Source organism: Xenia sp. Carnegie-2017, unplaced genomic scaffold (genome assembly GCF_021976095.1).
Source record: "Xenia sp. Carnegie-2017 unplaced genomic scaffold, XeniaSp_v1 HiC_scaffold_6, whole genome shotgun sequence".
Classification (NCBI taxonomy): domain Eukaryota; kingdom Metazoa; phylum Cnidaria; class Anthozoa; order Malacalcyonacea; family Xeniidae; genus Xenia; species Xenia sp. Carnegie-2017.
The window spans coordinates 15,597,637-15,618,684 of record NW_025813526.1 but is presented as its reverse complement, the minus strand read 5'-3'; the positions used below and the strand labels follow the sequence as shown (position 1 = coordinate 15,618,684).

At 31.2% G+C, this 21,048-nt stretch overlaps 1 protein-coding gene and 1 long non-coding RNA gene across 5 annotated transcripts; both read right to left on the bottom strand.

Annotated features, from left to right (window-relative positions):
* Window positions 1–1,039: 1,039 nt before the first annotated feature.
* Window positions 1,040–20,929, bottom strand: LOC124458113 (uncharacterized skeletal organic matrix protein 5-like). 4 transcript variants are annotated; one of them, XM_047008207.1, is made up of 6 exons: window positions 20,783–20,928; window positions 20,510–20,658; window positions 18,775–18,953; window positions 17,521–17,557; window positions 15,977–16,106; window positions 1,040–1,760 (listed from the first exon to the last, which is right to left on the bottom strand). In XM_047008207.1, exons 1-6 carry the CDS (start codon window positions 20,798–20,800, stop codon window positions 1,230–1,232), a joined length of 1,044 nt encoding a protein of 347 aa, XP_046864163.1. In that variant the 5' UTR covers window positions 20,801–20,928; the 3' UTR covers window positions 1,040–1,229. The 4 variants fall into 4 exon arrangements, with proteins under 4 accessions (XP_046864163.1, XP_046864162.1, XP_046864164.1 ...); XM_047008206.1 differs by lacking the exon at window positions 15,977–16,106 and adding an exon at window positions 1,991–2,120; XM_047008210.1 differs by having other exon boundaries at window positions 1,413–1,492; window positions 20,783–20,929.
* On the bottom strand, window positions 9,833–10,864 carry LOC124458119. Its single transcript, XR_006953016.1, has 3 exons — window positions 10,772–10,864; window positions 10,028–10,254; window positions 9,833–9,940 (listed from the first exon to the last, which is right to left on the bottom strand). It is a non-coding gene; the product is annotated as an uncharacterized LOC124458119 (long non-coding RNA).
* Window positions 20,930–21,048: the final 119 nt, after the last annotated feature.

The window sequence follows — 21,048 nt, the reverse complement described above, 5'->3', positions numbered from 1 at the left end:
CATTAATACATTAAAAGATACCTGGCTGATTTCTTTAGGAAATGAAATTCTTTTAAAAACCAAATAGATCACTCGCAATAAATAAAGTGCTATATGTCCCCTGTAACTGAGTTAATGATGATATAGGAAATACAATGGCGTAGCCAACTTGTAAATTTGTGACAAAAATTTTAAATTGACGTTATATATGTCGAAATTATATATTGACATTATATTTGAATTGTCATCAATGTAATTTTGAGTTACTTTTTAACAAATATCAACTTTTTTATCTGTTGGCAATTTTTGGCAGATATTTTCTCGCTTTTAAAACATGATTCTTTACTTTAATCTTCTTTCTGCATCAAATTATTTAAGGACATAGTGCAAGTGTCTTTCAAAATAAATGTTAATTTCGTTTAGATTATGCACTTAACAATATCAACTTTCAAAAAACAAAAATTGAATGAATGTCATTAGTAATTTTTCACAATGTGATGTATGACGACATCTGCTGGAACTCATGAGAACGACGACTTATGTACAGCGTTCAAAATTCAACACTCGTTGCAAAAATCAAAGTGAGACCTTTTCAATGTTAATGGTAGTGTTAAAGCGTTTAAGCAGAGGATCGAGAATTTGGTTGAAATTTGGACGAAATGTTGCGAGATTGACTTCTTGTTGGACAAATTACCATAATATTTAATAGCGATTACTAGCTGAAGCAAAACTTACCTTAAAGTGAGAACTTGACCTTGTTTTTGATATTGAAACATCAGAGAAGGTCGCTTCAAAGATCATTGACGTAGTGGACGCAGTTGTCGTGCTTCACATTTCGTATATAATTTGGGTAAGCCAAAAAAACGGAATGGTTGAGAGCCTTTTTGGGAAAATGTTATTGTATACTCGGTTGTCAATTAAACCCTTCCGTCTTAATTTTCTTAGGAGTCGTTGTAGTTTAGCTTCTCGGGACAGTGTAGGATTTTCAAGAAGCGGTGTGAACTTTGTTGAGTTTAATGCATATATATTTATGCACATTAGAGAAAAATCAAATGAAACATTGAAAAAATGATTTTCTAATAAGTTTTGAAAAAATTTGCTAAACATTACTCAAACAAACATGGTTGAATATAGTTTTCAAAGCTTACTTCGAAAGAAAGTACATCTACAGATAGCTCTACATAAATCAAATTACAAATATATATAGCCTGAAACAAGAATAAATGTGGTTCCTATTACCACTATTGTAATTAAGAAACAAAAATGTATCCCATTGATCTAAGCTCTATTAACGGCTTCCCTGTGCAATAAGCTGAGTTCCCGCAGCTGTTGATTTGAAATTTCCCCCCGCAGTAAATACTGTTGTATAGACCACCAAAACCAATGAAAGAGTCGCTTGTCCGACAATCATTTTCATTATTTCCCACGATACCAATCCTTATACGAGCAAATGTCTCTAATTCTGCCTTTGCGTTGAATCCTTCTTTATTGCAGTTTTGTTGAAGAACACTGTCTTTAATCAATGACATCCATTCGTTTTGGCTGACATTGGTTTGATGGTATTTTCCATCGGCAATAACATCGTACAATGATTTAGCCTGAAATTTGAAGCTCATAAAATTTGTTTCATCTTTGAATTTCATTCCAACACATATCTTGTTTATTTTTGTGCTCCAGTAGGTAGGAAGTTTTGTTTCCAAATTATCCAATCCTGTTTTACCATTTTCTATCTTGTAACTATTTTTATTCTTCCAAAGCGATGAGTCGAAGTCAAATGTTTTCTAAAAAAGATTTTAAAAAATTAATCTATAAATTAAGAATCCGGTTTACTAGTTAACATTTCCAACATTTATTTTAAAACCAATTAATATTCCTTGTCATCAAAAAACAAATGATAAATATCAGTCTTAAGTCTTATATATGACTATAAATTAAGTAAAATAAATGTCTTAAAGTGTTATATACTACTATAAATTGTTAAAGACAAAATTAAATTTAATTTTTGTTGTACCTTTTCCCCATCAATTTTCATTACTAGCGTCCAGCTTTCTCCAGAACACCCTGATATGTTTTTCATACAGAAAACATTGCTGTAGCCAAGTGAAGTATTTGTTTTTATCAAGTATACACCATCTTTTGAACTTTTGCATATATTTAAAATAAAAAACAAAACGAATTTTGGATCTAAATTTTGCTGCTAGACGTTATTAATATAATATTTTATGACAAGAAAAATTAGCAAACATCAAGTTTTTTCAACTATTTTTGTTTAAGAATAAAAAATCCTGAGCGACTATAATGATGGAGAGTTAGCTTTTGTCTATTTGAGAAGGTATAAAAACATTTAGATGGTTTCATATAACTAAAATATCATGAATTGTAAGTTTTAGATAAGTAAGAGAAATATCTAAATAATGCAATTGCTTTGAGAAAATATTTATTTTATCACAAAGTAACATAAAACGAGAACTGATTAAGAACAGTTAAAGCAGATATGTCAAAAACTGATAAGGACATCATTCATCATTAGTTAGTAGTTTTCATAACAGAAATAAAAAGTAGAAGAAATATTTCAAAACCCACCAAGAACGGTATGCGCAAAGTCCCCTGGAAAATTTGAATTTTGATTAAAGTCTCGGAAATGCCATTGTAAGATTTTGAGAGTAAAACAAAGTTTTTTGTTGTTATCGTTTTTGCGTAAAAACAATATACTTTGCTTACGTTTTTTTTTTCAAAAAAAAAGCTGTGAAATAAAAAATATTTGAATGTTATTCTATTTGTTAAGGCTTATTACCATGCTTATAATCATAGAATTAACTTTACAATAATGCTAATCAAAAACAGATGTAGTCTTTAAAATTATTTCCAAGTTGTCAGGCATAGACCCCGCTGTGACCCCATTTATGCTTCTATGTAATGAGTTAAGTTAGCTAAGTTAATTAAGAAATGAGATACCAAATTGGACACTTTATTGATGTAAAAAAGATCAGATTTCAAACCATATATAAAAAATGAAACTATCAGTAAAAATTGGCAAAAGCAATCATATTAAAGCCTAGTGTTCTTGCTGTGAACTTTGTTCGACGACAATCGCAAGTTGAAATGTACCGCGCAATCCTTATAATTCCTTACATTTCAATATTTGAAATAGCGATGCTGAAACACATCAGCATTACAAAACAAACAAAATGAAATTTTAAAACCTGAAAAAGTATTCTTGCTTCAAGAATTTTAGCTCTAAAAATTGACTATGGTATAGCCCAAAATTTCATCTTTCTGTAAGGTTGCAAAGTTTGGACCCTAAACCTCCGGGGTTTTCATTCCTTATACTTTTCCGGTTTCCTATATTTCAATTTGAGTAAGAGCGAACAAAATGCGTACTGAAGTCTTTGAAAAAGCTTCCTATTAACAGGTGGCATTTTGACTTTTTGCGCCTAGGCAAACAGGCAAAATCATACAGGCAAAAGCTGTCAACATTCGAAGGCGTATTTTCAGGTAGAAAGCCTGTAGCTGTGAACCAGGTTTAAGACAAAAATCTAAACGAACTAATTAAACAATAACAATTGAACTCTCTTATCGGTCAGCCACTGCACTTATCGGTCAACATTATTCCAGATTCTCCACTGATCTCGCTAATTACCAATGTAATGGCTTAAATAACGTTGTTGAAGTTCCTTATTTGTCAAACATGTTAAGCACACCCGCTTATCAGTCGGTCAGTTAATATAATTCCAGATATGTTAAAATCTTATGATCAGTTTACTAGGGTGACATTTATATAAGTTTTCAAATATAAAATAGAATATTGACAATGAAGTTAGAACAATCATTATAAATCTGAAGTTTAATGATCACGAAAAAATTTAAAATTAAACGAAGAACTAACTGCAATTTGAAGTTTTATTGTAATTCTATGAGTTATTAGAGAATGAAACGAGTGAATCACGTAAGATATGTGCATGCAGGTCAAATGTTCATTCTTCAATGCTGTGGGTGATAAAAACATAAGGAAAAAACCCATAGGTGGGAAAACAAACCAAATTGTTCTCTCAGGCATTACTGTGTGTGATTGACTTCTTATTATCCTTGTTCAATAACTCATATACATAGAATCATACTTAAATTCTATTTCGTCATTGAACCATGTTACTAATGAGTCACGTAAGATATTCAAAGTGTTGGGATCATGAGCGTACGTAATAATAACAGCCCATCAGTCGTCAATATATTCTGGAAAAAAACCACTCTCGATGAATAACAATAACACCATATTTTGCTACATTTCCTCCTTTGGACCGCACTGTAACAACACTTGCCTAAAATTGGCGTTAATGTGCAGGGAATTATTATACGATCTGTAAAGTGTAGATGCATTCATCCATTCAGCAACTTGCAAGATTCGTGCAATATCAGCATTACTCCATTTTGCTGCAAATGATGAGGCAGCATCGTAGCATCGTGTTGTGTCTTTTAAAGTCAGTAAAACCATCCATTTTTAAGATTGATCGAGTGTCAGATGTTACGGCTTAATGTGGCTTCTGATAACTAATCAATAATTGACCATTTTTACTGTCTCGTATTAACAGGACAAGTGTAACTTCAGGTGTGAAGGATTTTATTATCAAATTGCGCTGATGACTGAGAGGTTTATATGTTTTGTGCTATTTTGTGAAATAAATATGCACCTATCATATCAATAGACAGTGCTTTCCAGATTTGACATCTTTGTGCAGAGACGCAAGTAAGAACAAGTAAGACAGAAGCATAGTAAGCTTAAATGCTAAGTTTTTTTATTTGAGGTGCTCCACAATAGTCAGAGTTTGCAAAAATTTAAGGACAGTACGTACATCCTAAATATGTTTGTGTTTTAGTAGGCTTAGTATAGCTTCAAAAACACTCTTCATGAAATATCGTACACTGGGGGATTCCGGAATGATAAGCTGTTTTCCAGGGAAGAAAATGCTTATTTTGAACTTCGTGCTCTGCTTAAATTACTATACCCCATATTTACCTTAAACAGTTACGCAAGAAATTTTTTACATTCTACAACAGGGGTGAAATTGACTTAACTTCCATTTAACTACAGTACAATTTTAATTTTGATAGGACTACCTCGTACTGTTTTCTGGTTCCTGGTCTTCATGCTGCTTCCATAATTGTTGCACATGCATTTTGAAAAATTTCCTTGTTAAGGCAGCATTCAGTGTTACGCTAACTAGATTTCCGAGATTCTAAAACTTCTTCATTGCTTTCCTTTCCCGGTATGCAGGCAAAGATAATCCAACGGTAACACTCTTCTAAAGGATCTTTTACTAATGTATTTATTTGTGGGAGTTACTGCTGCACATTTTATTTATGATAACTTGGACAGTAGTATTATTGACAAGGACTTTTGCATGTTTGCCTTAAACTAGAGTCAGGTTTTCTTGCAAAATAAGCTGCTTCGTCATGTGTTCTCTTTTCTATGGTACTCCATTTGCCTAATTATTTATGGCACATCCCACCCTTTGTGGAATTATTAGTCATCTGGTAATTTCTGGCTATTTGCGACCAAATTTTTATACGTCAGTTTCTTCATAATCGACCTATCATTGAAGTTTTTTCCTGATAGATGAAGTTAAATGCTTAAAAGAATAAAAATCGGGCATTTTGTTAAGAGCCTCTTATTTTTGTGCTCTGTAATGCGGAAATGCAGTGAGCCGTACATAACAACGGCAAATTTCAATAAAATTTAAAGCACATTCCTGATAACCTAGGATTTATCAAGAACGAGTGATCAATGTAGGGGGATGAAACTGTCTTAAAGAAGAAAATACCAGTTTCATTATTTTCATGAATTTTTGCGGGAAAGGTGCCAACCTATTAGGGAGGGAGGTAAATTGATAAGCAATATAATTCCTAGAAATTTTAGATACTTTAAAATTGTGTTGATACACGAACTGAAGGATTAATACACCCTTTAACTCAACTAATGCCATGAAGCACCTCTGCTTCGTCAAGCTAGTAGCAGTGCAGGTAGAGTTTATCGTAAAATGTCTATGCAGCACATTTTGTTTTGTTTTTTTAAATTTATTATGAGCCTGTATGATCCTTCCTTTTAATAAAAATATCGGTGCAAAGAAATCCTCATACTCTAAAACAGAATTAACAATAATTTTTCTATCTGTTGTGCAAAAGCTGTATTTTCCTATGCAGAGAACTGAGTTGTTTTTCTGCAGGTTTGCAGCGGTGACGAGATAATCTTTATTTTCTCACTAGCAATTGTGCGAAGAGCCTCCGTGTAGAAGTTATTCGTGCCATTGACACAAGCTAAATGAAAATTGATCCGTTATGACTGACTGTGTTTTTAACGCTAGGAAGTTTACAACATCCGGTAAAGAACTAATTAGATTGCATACCTAAAAGCTTTGAAAGTTGCTTTGTTATTTACTGCCACTGATTTGTTCGCTTCTGCGAGTCAGGTTTTGAACGAGCAAACGGTTTCAGAGGATAATTCTTTCGGTGGTGGCCTTTGGACAAAAAATGATGTCCTCGACTGACTCTTTTTTCCGAGCTCCGATTGCTGTTCTGTGAAAAGCAACCTCGCGTTTTTCCTTGAGCATATCTTAGGGTACAGCTGTTTTGCTGATTTTCTTACACCCTCAGATTTCGTTTGATCGTTACTAAAAGTTTTCATCAAAAAACAACGAAGTGACTTTGACTTGCCAGGCGACACAAACTATTACAATCTTTGTGTAGTTGGCTTTTATAGCCTCTTCTCTCCACAATGATAGTTCACGCAAAGTGTGCCTCAATATGGTAAAAGCATCAGTTTTGAGAGTCACTGAAATGTCAATATCAGATTTATTTTTCTCTCTTAAATATATATCCCATTTTTCCGTGTTTACACGCGAGACATTCAGTTTCTTAGAATTTGCTGTCGTGCGCATTTTTTCATATTTCTTCTATTTTTTGGTCAGTTAGCTTCGATAACCAACAGTTGTTTAAAACGTCAGCAAGTTGTTGATTTACGTTCGGTGCTATGCATGTCCTAATCTTGATAGGAATCTTTCGAGATTTGAGATAGCAAAGTGTCGTAGGGGTCTTCTTGAACAGTATTAACGATGATTTCACCCTGTTCGACCGTGTCGGACAAGTTGCCTGTCGTTTGCAACAAAGCTTCTTCATGATTATCATCGCATTATTCCTAAACTTCAGTTTCTTTTGAGATTTTCCTTCGTTTCTTCATCAGCTCTTCTGTTTTCATGTTTTCTACGTGAGCGTGGCTTACTGATTTCTCCATTGATTTCGGGGATTCTTCCACGATCAACGAAGGTTGAAAACAAAGGTTAAGTTTTGAAAAAATTTTGGTATCTCCTTCTCGTTGATTTTATCTCCTTCGTTATCATCTAAAAAGACCGTTTCTTCGACATGAGACTGTAGAGTTTCATCCATATCAGAATGCTTTACCATTAATAAAATTTTACGACCGACACTAACGAACTAACGTGGGCAACTGAACATTACATTGACTCACTAGTAACGTAGTCCGATGACGAAGTAGCATTGTAATCATTAAATTGAATGAGTAATTTTTGAACCATAAAAATCAAGGGCAAATTGCACGAAGCATGGATAGCGTTATCAATTGGATAGCAATTTTTTTAAACATTTATAACACCTTTTAACAAGCAAAAAATAAAAGATTTGAACTGAGCAACCACTGAAATTAATATTGTTTCAAACGTTACGAAATTTCTTTGTCGTATGAAAAATATAAACACTGTTTTTATAAATTTCAAAATTTTTGCTGTCCAGTGGATAACGCTATCCAAATTTCGTGAAACCGGCCCAAGTCGCGTGAATGTTATGACATTTCCTAAATCCGCAACAGATAGACTATTGCAATAATTCATTATGTATTTTAGTTAATTAAATTATTTGCTCTAATGAAAAAATAAAAACTATTAAAATCATTGTCTGTCGAGTCATTCTTCGAAAGCTAGTTACACAAAGCTTAAATATTTTTTTCTCGTATGTTTACCAAACGTAACGAAATAAGCGTGCGCGTGGAAATGAGCTTAATAAGGATAGAAAAAATAACAATTTTGGAAAGTTTTTTTAATTTTGTTTTAAATCTTATATAGCATGGCTATTACTTTTTTGAATTAATTTAGTGAAACTGAAGGCAAAATTTGTAGTCTTCATTTGAGACAAAGTCATGTATTTCTCATGCACAGCAAATTGTGTAAAATTAAAGTATTATGTAAAATTAGCTACGTTTTAGGCATAGTAAACCTGTTATCTTTTAATGCTTCTTTGCATGATGAAAATCCTGAAAAAAATGTTAAGATGCGTTAGATAAGCATCAGTAAAATGTGGTGGAATTTGATTAAGGTCACTGATCATTATTTTCAACTTAATCAAATTCCATTTTCTTTGTGCATGCAAAGTAACACACAATGATCACAGTCCATAAGAGTGGATGTGTAATCGCTTTAACTATGAAGTAGAAAAGGAAATTGAATACAAATTGGAAGCGTCTTTGGTGAGCGAGATGCAAAGCGAAATTAAAGCAGAAAAGAGAAAAGAATGCACGAAGACAACATGGAACAAGGTGAAAATAACCAAAAACGGCTGTCAAACGGAGGAACGAACAATCAAACAGAGACAAAGACCGATCGAAAATAAAATATCTACCAAAGATAAAATATACAAAGCATTTGTCATGAAAATTAAACAAACAAAAAAACTAAATTATAAAAGGGGAGATAAAATAGTTTTTAACATAACTAAGGTAACTAATAATATGCATGCATTCAATTTTGCCAAGGGAAGAAAATTTCAATGAAGATAAACGATATGAACTGGAGAGAGCATGAACAATTAAAAAGGAAAGATAGGATGATCCTGAATCTTTACATAGTTATAAAGGTAATCGAGGCAAAAAGAGATAAATACAACACAATGTTTTTGCGCTGTTGTGTTTTCTTCAAGCGTGGGCTTAAACGTAGCAAGGTTTAAAGAGGAGATTTATTGTTGTGTCATTTAATGACGATCTAAACACCTCAAAAAATTTTTATCGTTTAATGTTTTGAAAATGAAATATAAAACCTTTTCTCCAACTCTGTACTAACTTTGTTTACGATTTTTTACAGTTGACTCCGCTTACTTATCAATAAAAGATTTCTATAGGTGGCTTTTTCAATACGAAAGAGTCGTCATTCTCGAAAACGTCTTAATATTTGCCCAATGTTGTAGTTCCATAAATAACTACTTGAACTTCCGGATTAAGAGACAGACTTGGAAATTTATTTCGAGCAAAGGAATTAGGCTTATGGCTTTAGTCGTAGTATTTAGTATTGACAAATCAAATGCAAAATGTAAAGTTTTTTGACATAAAAACTATTTATTGTCAATTGAAGCATTAGAGCACAAATTTAGTTCATACAGCCAATCTTTTTTAGATTTAGAGGTGTAATAACTGGAATAAAGTCATTTGTAGATAGAATAGTGCTAGCGTCCGACAGTAATAACAAACAAACATTTAGACTTTGGAAGTTTTTAGTTAATTTCCCCAACAATTTAGAACCTTTTTACCGTATTCAGGGTGGAGGAATGAAGTTCCCCATCAGAGCATGTCTCCTAGCACGCAAATTATGCAGTTTATCACCTGTTCTAATGTACATATTATAGCGTCGTTTAAATTGTATAAAATTTCAGTTATAACGTATGAAGTTAAATGCTCTTGTCATGTTTTGAAAAGAAAGTGAAAAATGATTAGGGAAGGGAAAATGTTGCAAATATATGAACAAATTGTACTGCATCGAAATTCTTGACAAACTTACCTAGTTTTGCAAACAATTTTCCCTGTGAAGCCAAAAGAACATTGACATCTATAAGGATCAGAACCAGGTCCGTCTCTCAAGTCAACAGTCGTTATTCCGCCATTTTCGCACAACTTTTCTTTGTTGTATGGTATCTTTGAGAGTAAAATGGGCAATTAATCAATATAAGTAGCTCTTTATATAAAAATAATTTAAACCATTGATATGCCTTTCCTTCGTACCTTTCTTTGTGGATTTAACAATTCATATAAACTCCACTTGTTATCTGTGCAATGTTCATATTTCAGTGGACGTGTGTGGGTTAATTGACAAGTTACGTCCCTCATCGCTATGTCTTCACAGAAGTTAAAACCAACACAGAACGGCTCTTGTAAGCATTTCAATGCACATGAATCTGCCGATGTGAAAAATGCTTCAAACAAAACATTTTCTCTTAATGGACATGTCTCTAAAATTAATGGCGAAGTAAAACATTTTTAAAACAAAATTTAAGATAATAATAAATTAGATGTGAAGATGCACTTTGCTGGATTTCTTGAGAGTCGTAATGTTTACGGGATTGAAAATATCTTTCTTGCTTTCAGCTGAAATCATGTACATGAAAGGTGTATTAAAATATACAAAAAGTAACTGTGAATTTTAAAATTTGAAGATAAATTTAAGAATTATGACTTTAAACTCAATTTATTAAACTTTACACAAACTAACCTTTTTTCAGCAAACGCAACATGGATTTTTCAGTAATACCACAGTATACTTCAAAAGCAATTGTAAATATATATGTAGTAATCTTAAAATGCAGTGACAGAGAAGAAAACATATTTAAAGATCAACAATATAGGACAACTTTGCAAACGTAAATTAAATATAGCTTCTGTGAAAATGATGCATAGTCTGTGCATGAATATTCTTATATCCTTTCAATGTAATTAAATTTGTTTGAACAGCTGAAGCATTGTTTGTACCTTATTTTTAAAATATGGATGTATCTTTTCAAGAATACGGCCAAGTCTTTGACTTGTTTTCAGATCATTCAATGGTGTGGTCTCATGTTCTTTAACATTCCAATGCATGAGATTAAATTTTTATCGTTGCAACTTTTAAAGTTCCCAACTAAATTATTTAAATGTTTCATGTTACAAATTTTTTGTTTGTCAAGGCATTACTTCGAATATTTAAGGCAACAATTTCTACAAGTTTAATGTGTTTTAAAGTTTTATTGACTCACTTGTAGAAATATTCAGCTATATGTGGCAATATTCAATGACTTTATTAATACATACTCTAAATGTGTATCGTTAAATGCCAGAAAAATTTTAATTTTAGCAGCAGTATGGTGTAAATATCTTGCAACGATGAAGTAACCAAAAACGTGACTCAGCGTCATGTTTAATTATTAATTTACTACTTATGTTTAATAATATTTCATGTAACTGATATTCTCAAATAATGCAAAACAATATTTATAGGATTCCTCTAATGTTGAACATAATGTTCCTTGAATGAATGAGAATTTTCACGCTAAAAATTAAAGACTTCACCTGACCGAAAAAAAGATACGGTCAATTCTTTTAAAACTAAACAATATAAGTGTTACAGAAAATAAGTCATGGCTGCCATAACAATGCTAACAATAATCCTGTTCAAGCATTTATAGACTTAACTGGCATTCTTGAACATTCTTGCAAAGTTCGCATTTCTACCATTTCAGTGTGTTGATCAAAATAATATTTTGCAAGTAAAGGCTACCTAAAACATCTTAATTTCATGAAAACTGTAGGGAACCTTTTTAAGCCAGCAAAATTTTTGCATACAATGTAGCACGAGAAAGAACATTTTTTGCCACAATTTTTGCTAACTTTCGACGTGTTCACGTGATCCATTTCTTAGGATAAGACGAAATCGATTGCAATCATTAGGATCGCCGGTTTGAACGAGCCTTAAAACCATTTTTTGTCCTGTGTACATCATAAGTGATTTTCATATTATCAGTATAGTTTTCTTATAGTGCAAGTTTTGCTTTAACTGAGGAAGCATTAGTTAAGAATTTTGACGAGAACATGCTTTTTTGCAATAAACATTGAAGCCTAGTAAAAAAGTTCTAATTTCTAAAATGCTGTCAAAGGATAATGAAATACAAAATTATCATAAATTTAATAAATTTTGTTTTGCTGGAGCACATCTGTTATTGTAAAGGTGTTTACTCTTTGCGCATGTAACTTTTTCATTTATAACAATGAAAAAGCGACATGCGCAATGTATCTACCTACAATGAAATTTAGACCTTCAAAATGAAACCAAACCAACCATACATTATAATAAAAATACCATTGTTACTTTACAAATAAATGGGAATACTGATAAGAGTTTGCCGTAGAATAGTTCCACGCAATGCGTGTTGTAAACATGTGCATGTGTTGCGAACTCAAGAAAATCGATCAAACGACGGTCAAGTTGTTCAAAGAAAACAAATATTTTCTTTAGCTTTCCGTTCTCTGGTTACTAGAAAATTGGACTCACATGTATAAAAATTGCAGATAGTAATTTAACCATTAAAATCGACGAGTTTGAGAAATATTTTTGAATATGTATGAAATAATTTTTGCGTATTTATTAAAAATTTATATGGACGCTGTGGGTGACCGCGCACTCAGCCCAATGTTTTTGCACCCCCTGCAAAATGGCTGCGATAACCTTGAAAAGGTTTATTGATAGCTACATACTAAGCGATTACCTTACAAAACAAATTATGTCAACTGATTTTTAAAAATAAAGGTAAACCTTATGCATACAACTGTTGTCTGCGACCAAACTTCTGTAATAAAGAAGGAAAAAATACAACACAAGAGCAAAGTTCATTTTAGCTTTTTCATACTAGCTATTGTTATTTAAGATATGTTAATTTTCCAGCCAAAAACAAGTCGATTTATCAAGAAGAAAAGGTGTGAGTAACCTTCGAGGATTTGTTATAGCTTAATGTCAATGTTTGTGACAATATTCATGCATTATAACGAAGATTTAAATTTTACTTATAGACATTAAAGAATAGAACGACAACAACCAGTAGTGAGGAAAATTGTTACAAAATGAGAACGGTTACTTACTATAAACCACCATAATGTTATGGTTAACAATAATAAAATAACATAATAAGTTATATAAAAATATTTCTAGTTAAATTTAACTCTCTTAGATTTTATGGATTTTCATAAACGTTTGTCGACTCAAGATTTTAAGTTCCTGTTATTAAATGGTTATGACCACATGGTCAATAAAGGATGAATATTAAATATTTTGTTAATGAAGAAAGTCACTTTATAACAAATGCACAATTCACGATTTCTTCGTTCTTCTGAGAAAACTTTGTCCTAATTCATTTTCATGTCTTCAAGTTTTTCTATTCGCTTAATTTCTTTTTATCTACTCCTATTGTTCACAGTAAGCAAGGTATCACAGAGACTCGAGATCACCTGCGATAGGCCTGGGTAGTGGTATGCAGGTAGAGTGCGGTCGCGACACTAAACGTCTGGATATAACTTATATTATATTATACTTTGACGAAGTTATATACGAAAATTTCTGCTAAATCCCATATACTTTACTAAGTGTTGTCACTTTGCATCTTAGACCTGCAATCCTTGCGATAATTTGACAACGATATAGACAAGACGTTGCATTTGCTAAATTGCTCTTATTATAAGCTCTAAGCTGCTGAATTTTCCATTTTGAGTTTCTGCAATGGACCAGATATTTACATGCGTGAGAAATTTAAGCGTGTGATTTGTTGCTTTTAAAGAAAATATTCTTCTCTGCTTTGTTTGTAATGAAATAGATAAACAAAACTATATTAAATTGGAATAAAAAAAATTTCTTTTTAAAACAATTTTCTTCTGATGTGTCTGCTGCGAGTTCTTTCATTACAAAACATGTGTGCTACCAATTTAAACAACAACATTTTTGTGTTATTTTTACATGTGCCATTTATTAACATACGTTTTTGGTACTGTTTTAAATTATACAAATCTTAAAGAATACAATTATTCTTCCCTCACAATAGAGAAATCTAATGACAGCCTTTAAAATGGACTTGCTAATTTAGTTTCTAAAAGTCTTCCATAAATTACTCTAAAGAAAAGTTGATGAATTTTTCGTATAGCTAATAACAATAAAGAAAGTAAGTTTAGTAAGTATACTGCTAAAGCTGATTGCACAAACAACAAAATGTGGTCTACATAAGCATTAATATACTTAGGAAACAAAAATGTATCCCATTGATTGTTTGTCATTATTTCCTTTGCAGCGCTTAAAGTTTCCGCAGCTGTTTATTTCAGCATTTTGATTGCATTTTTATACATACAGCCAAAACCAATAAAAGAGTTGCTTGACATACAATGGTTTTGATTATTTCCCAGGATACCAACCCTTACACGAGCAAATTTCTCTCTTCCTGCCTTTGCGTTGAAACCTTCTTTATTGCAGTTTTGTTGAAGAACACTCTCTTTTATCAATGACATCCATTTTTTTCGGCTCACATTGGCTTGGTGGTATTTTCCTTTGGCAATGATGTCGTACAACGATTTAGCCTGAAAATTGAAGCTGATAAAATTTGTTTTACCATTGAATTTCATTCCAACACATATCTTGTTAAGTTTTGTGCTCCAGTAGGTAGGAAGTTTTGTTTCCAAATTATCCATTCCTGTTTTACCATTTTCTTTCTTGTAACTTTTTTTATTTGTCCAAAACGTTGACTCAAAGTCGAATGTTTCCTAAACATAATTTTTAAAAATTAAATCGTGTTATAGACTATCCACATAGTATTTAAATATTCCTAACATTTATTTTGAAGCCAACAGTATTTCCTTTCATCAAAACAGAAAATAACCCTTTTTACGTGTTTAAATATAAACACAGTTGGAAATCCCAGTAGAATGATTGCGCGAATTCCTTTCCACACGAAAACTCTTTCACTCAAACCTCCCTTTTTATATAAGCACACAAAATAAACATAAACTAGCACAAGATATTGCTTGAATTTGAACTCACTTTCTTCTAATATGAACAAATGTTACTTTAAATCTCCTACACTCGTTAAAAACAGTTTTTAACCTAATTGTATAATGATTTGAACTGACTGCGCTTAAAGCTGTATTAAAAACAAAACAAGCAATTTGGATTGTCCTGGCTCAGTTGCAGATCTACTGTACGTCAAAATCAATCACTGCACCGACTTCTTGGACATCTAGACATTTCAGAATATTTTAAAGGCATTTGTATCAGTAAATTTTCATTCTTTGAAAACTAGTGACCAATAGTTTTGTTCTATATATGTTTTGATTTTGAACTTAAGAGGTACATTTTATTTTGTCGAACGCCAGATCATGTACTACCTCTCTACAATACTTATTTAAAATCTCCCACTTAAGTAAAGACTTGAATAAAGTCTCTTAAAGTGTATTGGTGTCCGAGACGGAAAACATGTGGACATGAAATAACGTGAATGAGGTGAGTCGGCCTAATTTAATTACAAGTGCTTCTTTAGCATTATTCAATTCATAATTCGTTACCTTCCGCCACATTGCTTCAACATTTTTTTAACGGTAATATTTAGCTTTGTAATCTTTTAAAAGGCTGTCCCACAAAAAGGTAATGCCTTAATATTTCCATAAAAATTTCGTAGATTATGGCTACATATTTGCACTCTACTAAATAGCAGTGACCTATTGTTTCTTAAGCAGTTATTAGGTCGTAAGGTATTGCACAAACGTTTCTATTCAACTGATATTGCATCATCAGTCGTAATTACCATCTCAAAAATCATCACCTGCAAAAACTTACAATTTTATTGTGATTTTTGTATTTATTATTTCAATGAAGTCTCTATTAATTTGCGTGCAGAAGCCGTAACGACAAACGCGATAAAAGTAATGACTGTTAGAAATTATCATTTAGTGGAAACTTTAACCAGACTTAAATAATAACTTATGGCTTATAAGAGTTTTTAATCTAAAGATAAAAATTGCGATTTCCATCAAAAATAACGCTCATGAGTGCAACATGAATAGATTTTTATCATTTTGCCATACCTGCACATATGATAAAATTTTATGTCTTAAAGTGTTATATATTACTATTTATTGTTAAAAGCAAAATTCAGTTTATTTTTGTTGTACCTTTTCCCCATCAATTTTCATCACCAGCGTCCAGCCTTCTCCAGAACAACCCAATATGTTTTTCATACAGAAAACTCTGCTGTAGCCAAGTGAAGTATCCGTCTTTATCAAGTACACACCATCTTTTGAACTTTTTCATATATTTGAAATAAAAAACAAAACCAATTAGAATCTCGATTTTATTGGTATAATTTATTGATATAATAGTTAATCATAAAAAGCCTTAGCAAATATCAAGTTTTTCCAAACATTTTTGTTAAATAATGAAAAATAACCTCAAGTAAATATAATGATATAGAGTTATTTTCTATTTAAGAAAATATGGAAAGTATTTTAATATAATGCATTAATAAAAGAATATCACGAACTGTACGTTTTCAATAATGTATTTTATAAAAAAGAATTAAAAACAGAGGATTTCCATTCTTCTTTTACGCAAGCATTTTTTCTTTTAAAAAACTGCAACTGCTTTAAGAAAGTATTTATTTATTCAAAATAACACAAAATGGAAACAGATAAAGTATATTAAAATGTTTTATCAGATTTTTTGGCTAACTAATTTATTTGCTTTAATGAAAAATTGGAAACCAATAATTACTGTCTTTCAAGTCATTATTGTACAGCTAGTTACAAAATGCTTACTAAATTTTTTTACTCTCGGTTTATAAACTGCGAAATGATAGTAGAAAATAAAAATTTTCGAAAATTTTTGTTAATTTTTCTGAAATTTATCGAACAGGACTATTCCAGCCCATACAATAATTGAGTGAAACTTTTGCAAAAATTTTTTAGATTAGTAGATAATGGTGCAGCAGGAGGTAATAATGATACAATCACCTCACTTCCGTTTTCGTAGGATATGTTATATTTCCGTTAAGTCATGACTTATGAAACCTTTTCCAGAAAATGGTTCAAAAAAGCAACAAAGTATTTATAGGTAAACGCTTTAAAGAGCAAGGAGCGCACTATAGAAATCATTTGGAATGTTTTCAGCTAAATAGAGAATTCGTACAAGGTCCATCAAAGCAAAGATTAGTGAAATGGAAAAATGAATAAAAGCAGTAATATTCTTGCATAATTAAAGCAGTAAAACAAAAACACAACAAATAAAAGTTCGTAAAAATCTCTATTCTTCAATTGAGGCGTAGTCGTGTGTTTTTGATGCATAATAAGTTTCATTAGCCATACAGCTTTAATCTGATGGTCTATGTGAAAATGAATTTTTATAAACTATATACAGCCACCTTTTGTTTTTTCTTCGATGAGCAAATAGCTGTAGAATAAGTCAACAGAAAATGATTTTGTTGATTTTCATTTTTTTATAACAGAAAATAATTTTATTAAAAAACGAGATAACCTTATTCAATCAGTTTTTACTCACATTTAAATTTTTTAAACTCTGACAAAAAAAATTCGCTACTTTATGACTTAGTTTTTGACTGTTCTATGCTTGGTACACATAACTTTTCTAAAAAAATACAGACTTCAAGTTACATTTTCATTTATAGTGTAAGGTAACTAGCTAAGTTGTTATCATACCATACCTGCCATATTTCATTGCTTCTTTGCATGATGAAAAATCTGAAAATTATGTGCTACAAAGTGTTAGACATGCATCAATTAAGTGTAGGATGACCTAAAAGAATACGTAATATTTTACATCAGGTGATGCACGAGCATGACTATACGTCGGATATGAAAGAACATTGTTATGAACGAAAAATATATGAACTATAACTTTTGTTTTCTATATTTTTTCTATTAAAACGCTTATTGAATTAAATGTGCTGAGTTTTATATAATTATGGGCGCTCGACAAATGGTGCAATCAGCTATCAATAGTAGCAAGCAACAAATTGACGTCCTAATAAGCAAAGAAATTGAACAGTTAAAATATTATTTGGAGTGAACAACCTTGCGATTTGGAGACATTTAATTGTGGAAAAAAGAAACTGCTAACAAACGATGGAAAGCAGTTTTCGACAAAATTTGCGACGTGGTCTTAATTTCAATATTTAGCTTTAAAGTGTTTATAAAACGAAATTTCATGCTTTCACATTTTTATATAATTGCATAGTGTAAACCTTGAATAGTGTATTGTGAAAAATTTAAGGGGTAAAAACGATTCTTTGGGATAGAAAATTTTATTTAAAATTGACACTGTCACACGAAAATTCAAATGAACTTTCTCTATTACAAATATTTTCATTTGTATAATTTTGTATTGCACTATCAATGTTTACATGGGAAACACAACCACTGACGTCACGAGGTACTTCAAACTAGTGTCCAAGGCCCGCACATGTCACAAAACAATTTTTTTAAAAACAGCAAATTTAACCACCTCTATTTTTTTATCCATAGGAGTTATGAAAAAAGTTAAAACCTCATCATACTCAACGCATTATAAAATTTTAATTCATAGCAAAAAAAAGTTAGGTAAAATTTCATTTTATAACCTTTTGAAAGAAAATGAATTTTAGTAAAATGCGCTGGTAGTTTTTTTACTTAGAATTGTTTAAAAAACGTTATCTTGATCATAAAATTACTGGAGTAAAAAAGCCAATTCGTCTTACTTAACTTACGTAATGAGGGCACTTTAACAACATTTTCACTTGTAAATTGGTTCACATGATTCCACTTGATTACAACAGTACTTCTATTTAGACCAGTAGTGCATTTATCATTAATCAGCACCATAGGACTGGAATTCTCACAAACAACGTCATGATTCCACAAGTTTAAATAACTTATTTCACCAACAAATGACATATTTGGATTAAAAACTCCATTCTCACATTCAAGTTTTTGACCAATAGCAACAACACCACCACCACGTAATAAAGGTAATGAATGATTGACCATAGGTTCGCTATAAATTGTACTTCCATTAAGAAATATTTTTTTACGAGTGCGACCAATTATGATGGACAGGTGATGCCAGATGCCGTCGTTGATTGCCGAAAGGTTGAGTTTTCTATTATATAACGAATAGAAGTAAGTTTAAGTCAACTAGTGTGATTTTTATTAAATAAAAAGCTTTATATCGTAACTGCATACTTCTAGACTTCTTTATCTAAAACAAGTTGTTTTTGAGAATTCTTAAACGATATTTTAATAGAATACAAATAAAGAAACTGTAAAATTTTTTCGATGAACGAAAAATTTCACTTCACAATTTTAGTGTGTTCTGTTGTCACCAAATTCCCTCTTTTATACTAACTTTGGACCAAATTTCAATAAGAAAAAACATGCAACTTAGCATGAATAGCTAAGTTTGAAAACAGTGAAAATCGAAAGTTTTTTATGTAAACTACCATATGCGGCACAGAAATCTGTTTAAGTTTTTTTAATCAATCGATTTATGTAAATAGTAAATACATAATTTCATTTATATGCAATATTTGACATGCTCACGATCTTGCGCGAATTCCGCGATTGTATGATTTTAAACGTCGTATATTTTAACTAGGTTAGCAACTCTTAACTTGATACTACGGACTGATAACACAAACACTTTCACAAAACTGTAAATATCTTATAAGTACATGGTAAAACATGAAAAACAAATACATTTCATTAATCACAAATAATTTTACAATATTTTTGTACTTTTTTAATACTCAACTGTATTTCTAAGTTTACCAAAAATGCGAATGTTTTAATGGTTGGTGGCAAGTAATTGGGAAAACATATGCTTTGGCCACCTGTCTATACATTTGCCATATTTTTGAATGCTCAAACGCTATGCAGATTAGCGTAATTTCTGTGAAAACAACTGAAAACAATTGTAGACTATCTGCAATGTGTTAAAGCTTAAAATATATAACGAATGTTTAGATAAGTGTCCCCAGCATAGGTTTTACTAAATATTTGCCCCAAACCCTTAAAACATTTAATGTATGATTAGAAATACATTTGAATGTTAGAAAACTGCAAAAATATTGTAAAACTTTTCCTTATTAATAATATGTATTTGTCTTACGTGTTTTGACATGTACTTATGTGATAATTGCAGTTTTGTAAAAGTGTTTGTGTTAACGGTCGGTAATTTTGTGTTGAGAGTTGCCAACCTTTTTAAAATATAAAACCTTTTAAAGCATACAAACGTGGAAGTCACGCGAGATCGCTTGCGTGACAAACAATGTACATAAATTAAATAATGTATTTATTATATACACATATCGATTGAATAAAAAACTCAAACAGACTTTTGTGCTACCTATGAAACTAATGCAAATCAACCTAATGCAAATGTCTTGCTTTAAAAATGTGTGTGTGTTATGTTCAAAATGGCATTTTTTTGTGCACTTCAACAAACTTTTGATTAATGAGCGATGCAAATAAATGAGTATGTTTATTCGCAATAACAGCAAATAGTTTAATGTATTGTGTTTAAGTCTTCTGAAAATAAAAAATATTTCGTTTTATAAGGTATTTTAAAGCTAACGCAACTCATACAAATTTAAATGTGCAATTTTAATCAGTTGTTGTTACTAAGAAAGAAAGTAAACTATAAAATTTTCCTCTTACAAATTATGCTGGGACTGCATTATGACAACAAGGCAATTTCTTTCAACGCCAACAAAAAATTCATCGGGACTATCTCCTATAGCGTAAGAAAACACCGCCATTCGTTGACTTGAGTTAATTTTTATATATATCGGTCCACAGTCTCTGACCTAAAATGAAAACGAAATAAGTCAGAAATAATTTTGATTAAAGAAAAGATTCTGGGTGTAAATGTAAATTTTTATATTTCACGACCAAATTTATTTATACGATTTTCTACACAACATGCCTTACCTTTGTTTGAAGAGTCATAGCAAAAGTTGAAACAACTGATTTCAACAAAATATTTAAAACACAAAAATATTGCCAACTGCACCTTTATAGATTTTTTTAAAAACAATTTGTCTTACATAAACATCCTCCTCAAAGTAAAAGCAGCTTAGCTATAAGTTAATCACCATAAGCATATTAGCTTTTATAGCGTTTGTTTCTTTAAGTAGTTTTCTGTAATGAAATGATGATTTCCTTATGTTTAATGATGTTTACTCTATTTATTCAGG

Bases quoted from the DNA above. Each gene is read 5' to 3' on its own strand.
- LOC124458113 (XM_047008207.1), bottom strand. The intron at 17,558-18,774 runs GTGAGAATGGAG...CATAATTTTCAG, and splicing joins TATTGGTCAAAAACTTGAAT to ATTTTTCATCATGCAAAGAA. The intron at 16,107-17,520 runs GTATGGTATGAT...TATATGAAAAAG, and splicing joins GAAGCAATGAAATATGGCAG to TTCAAAAGATGGTGTGTACT.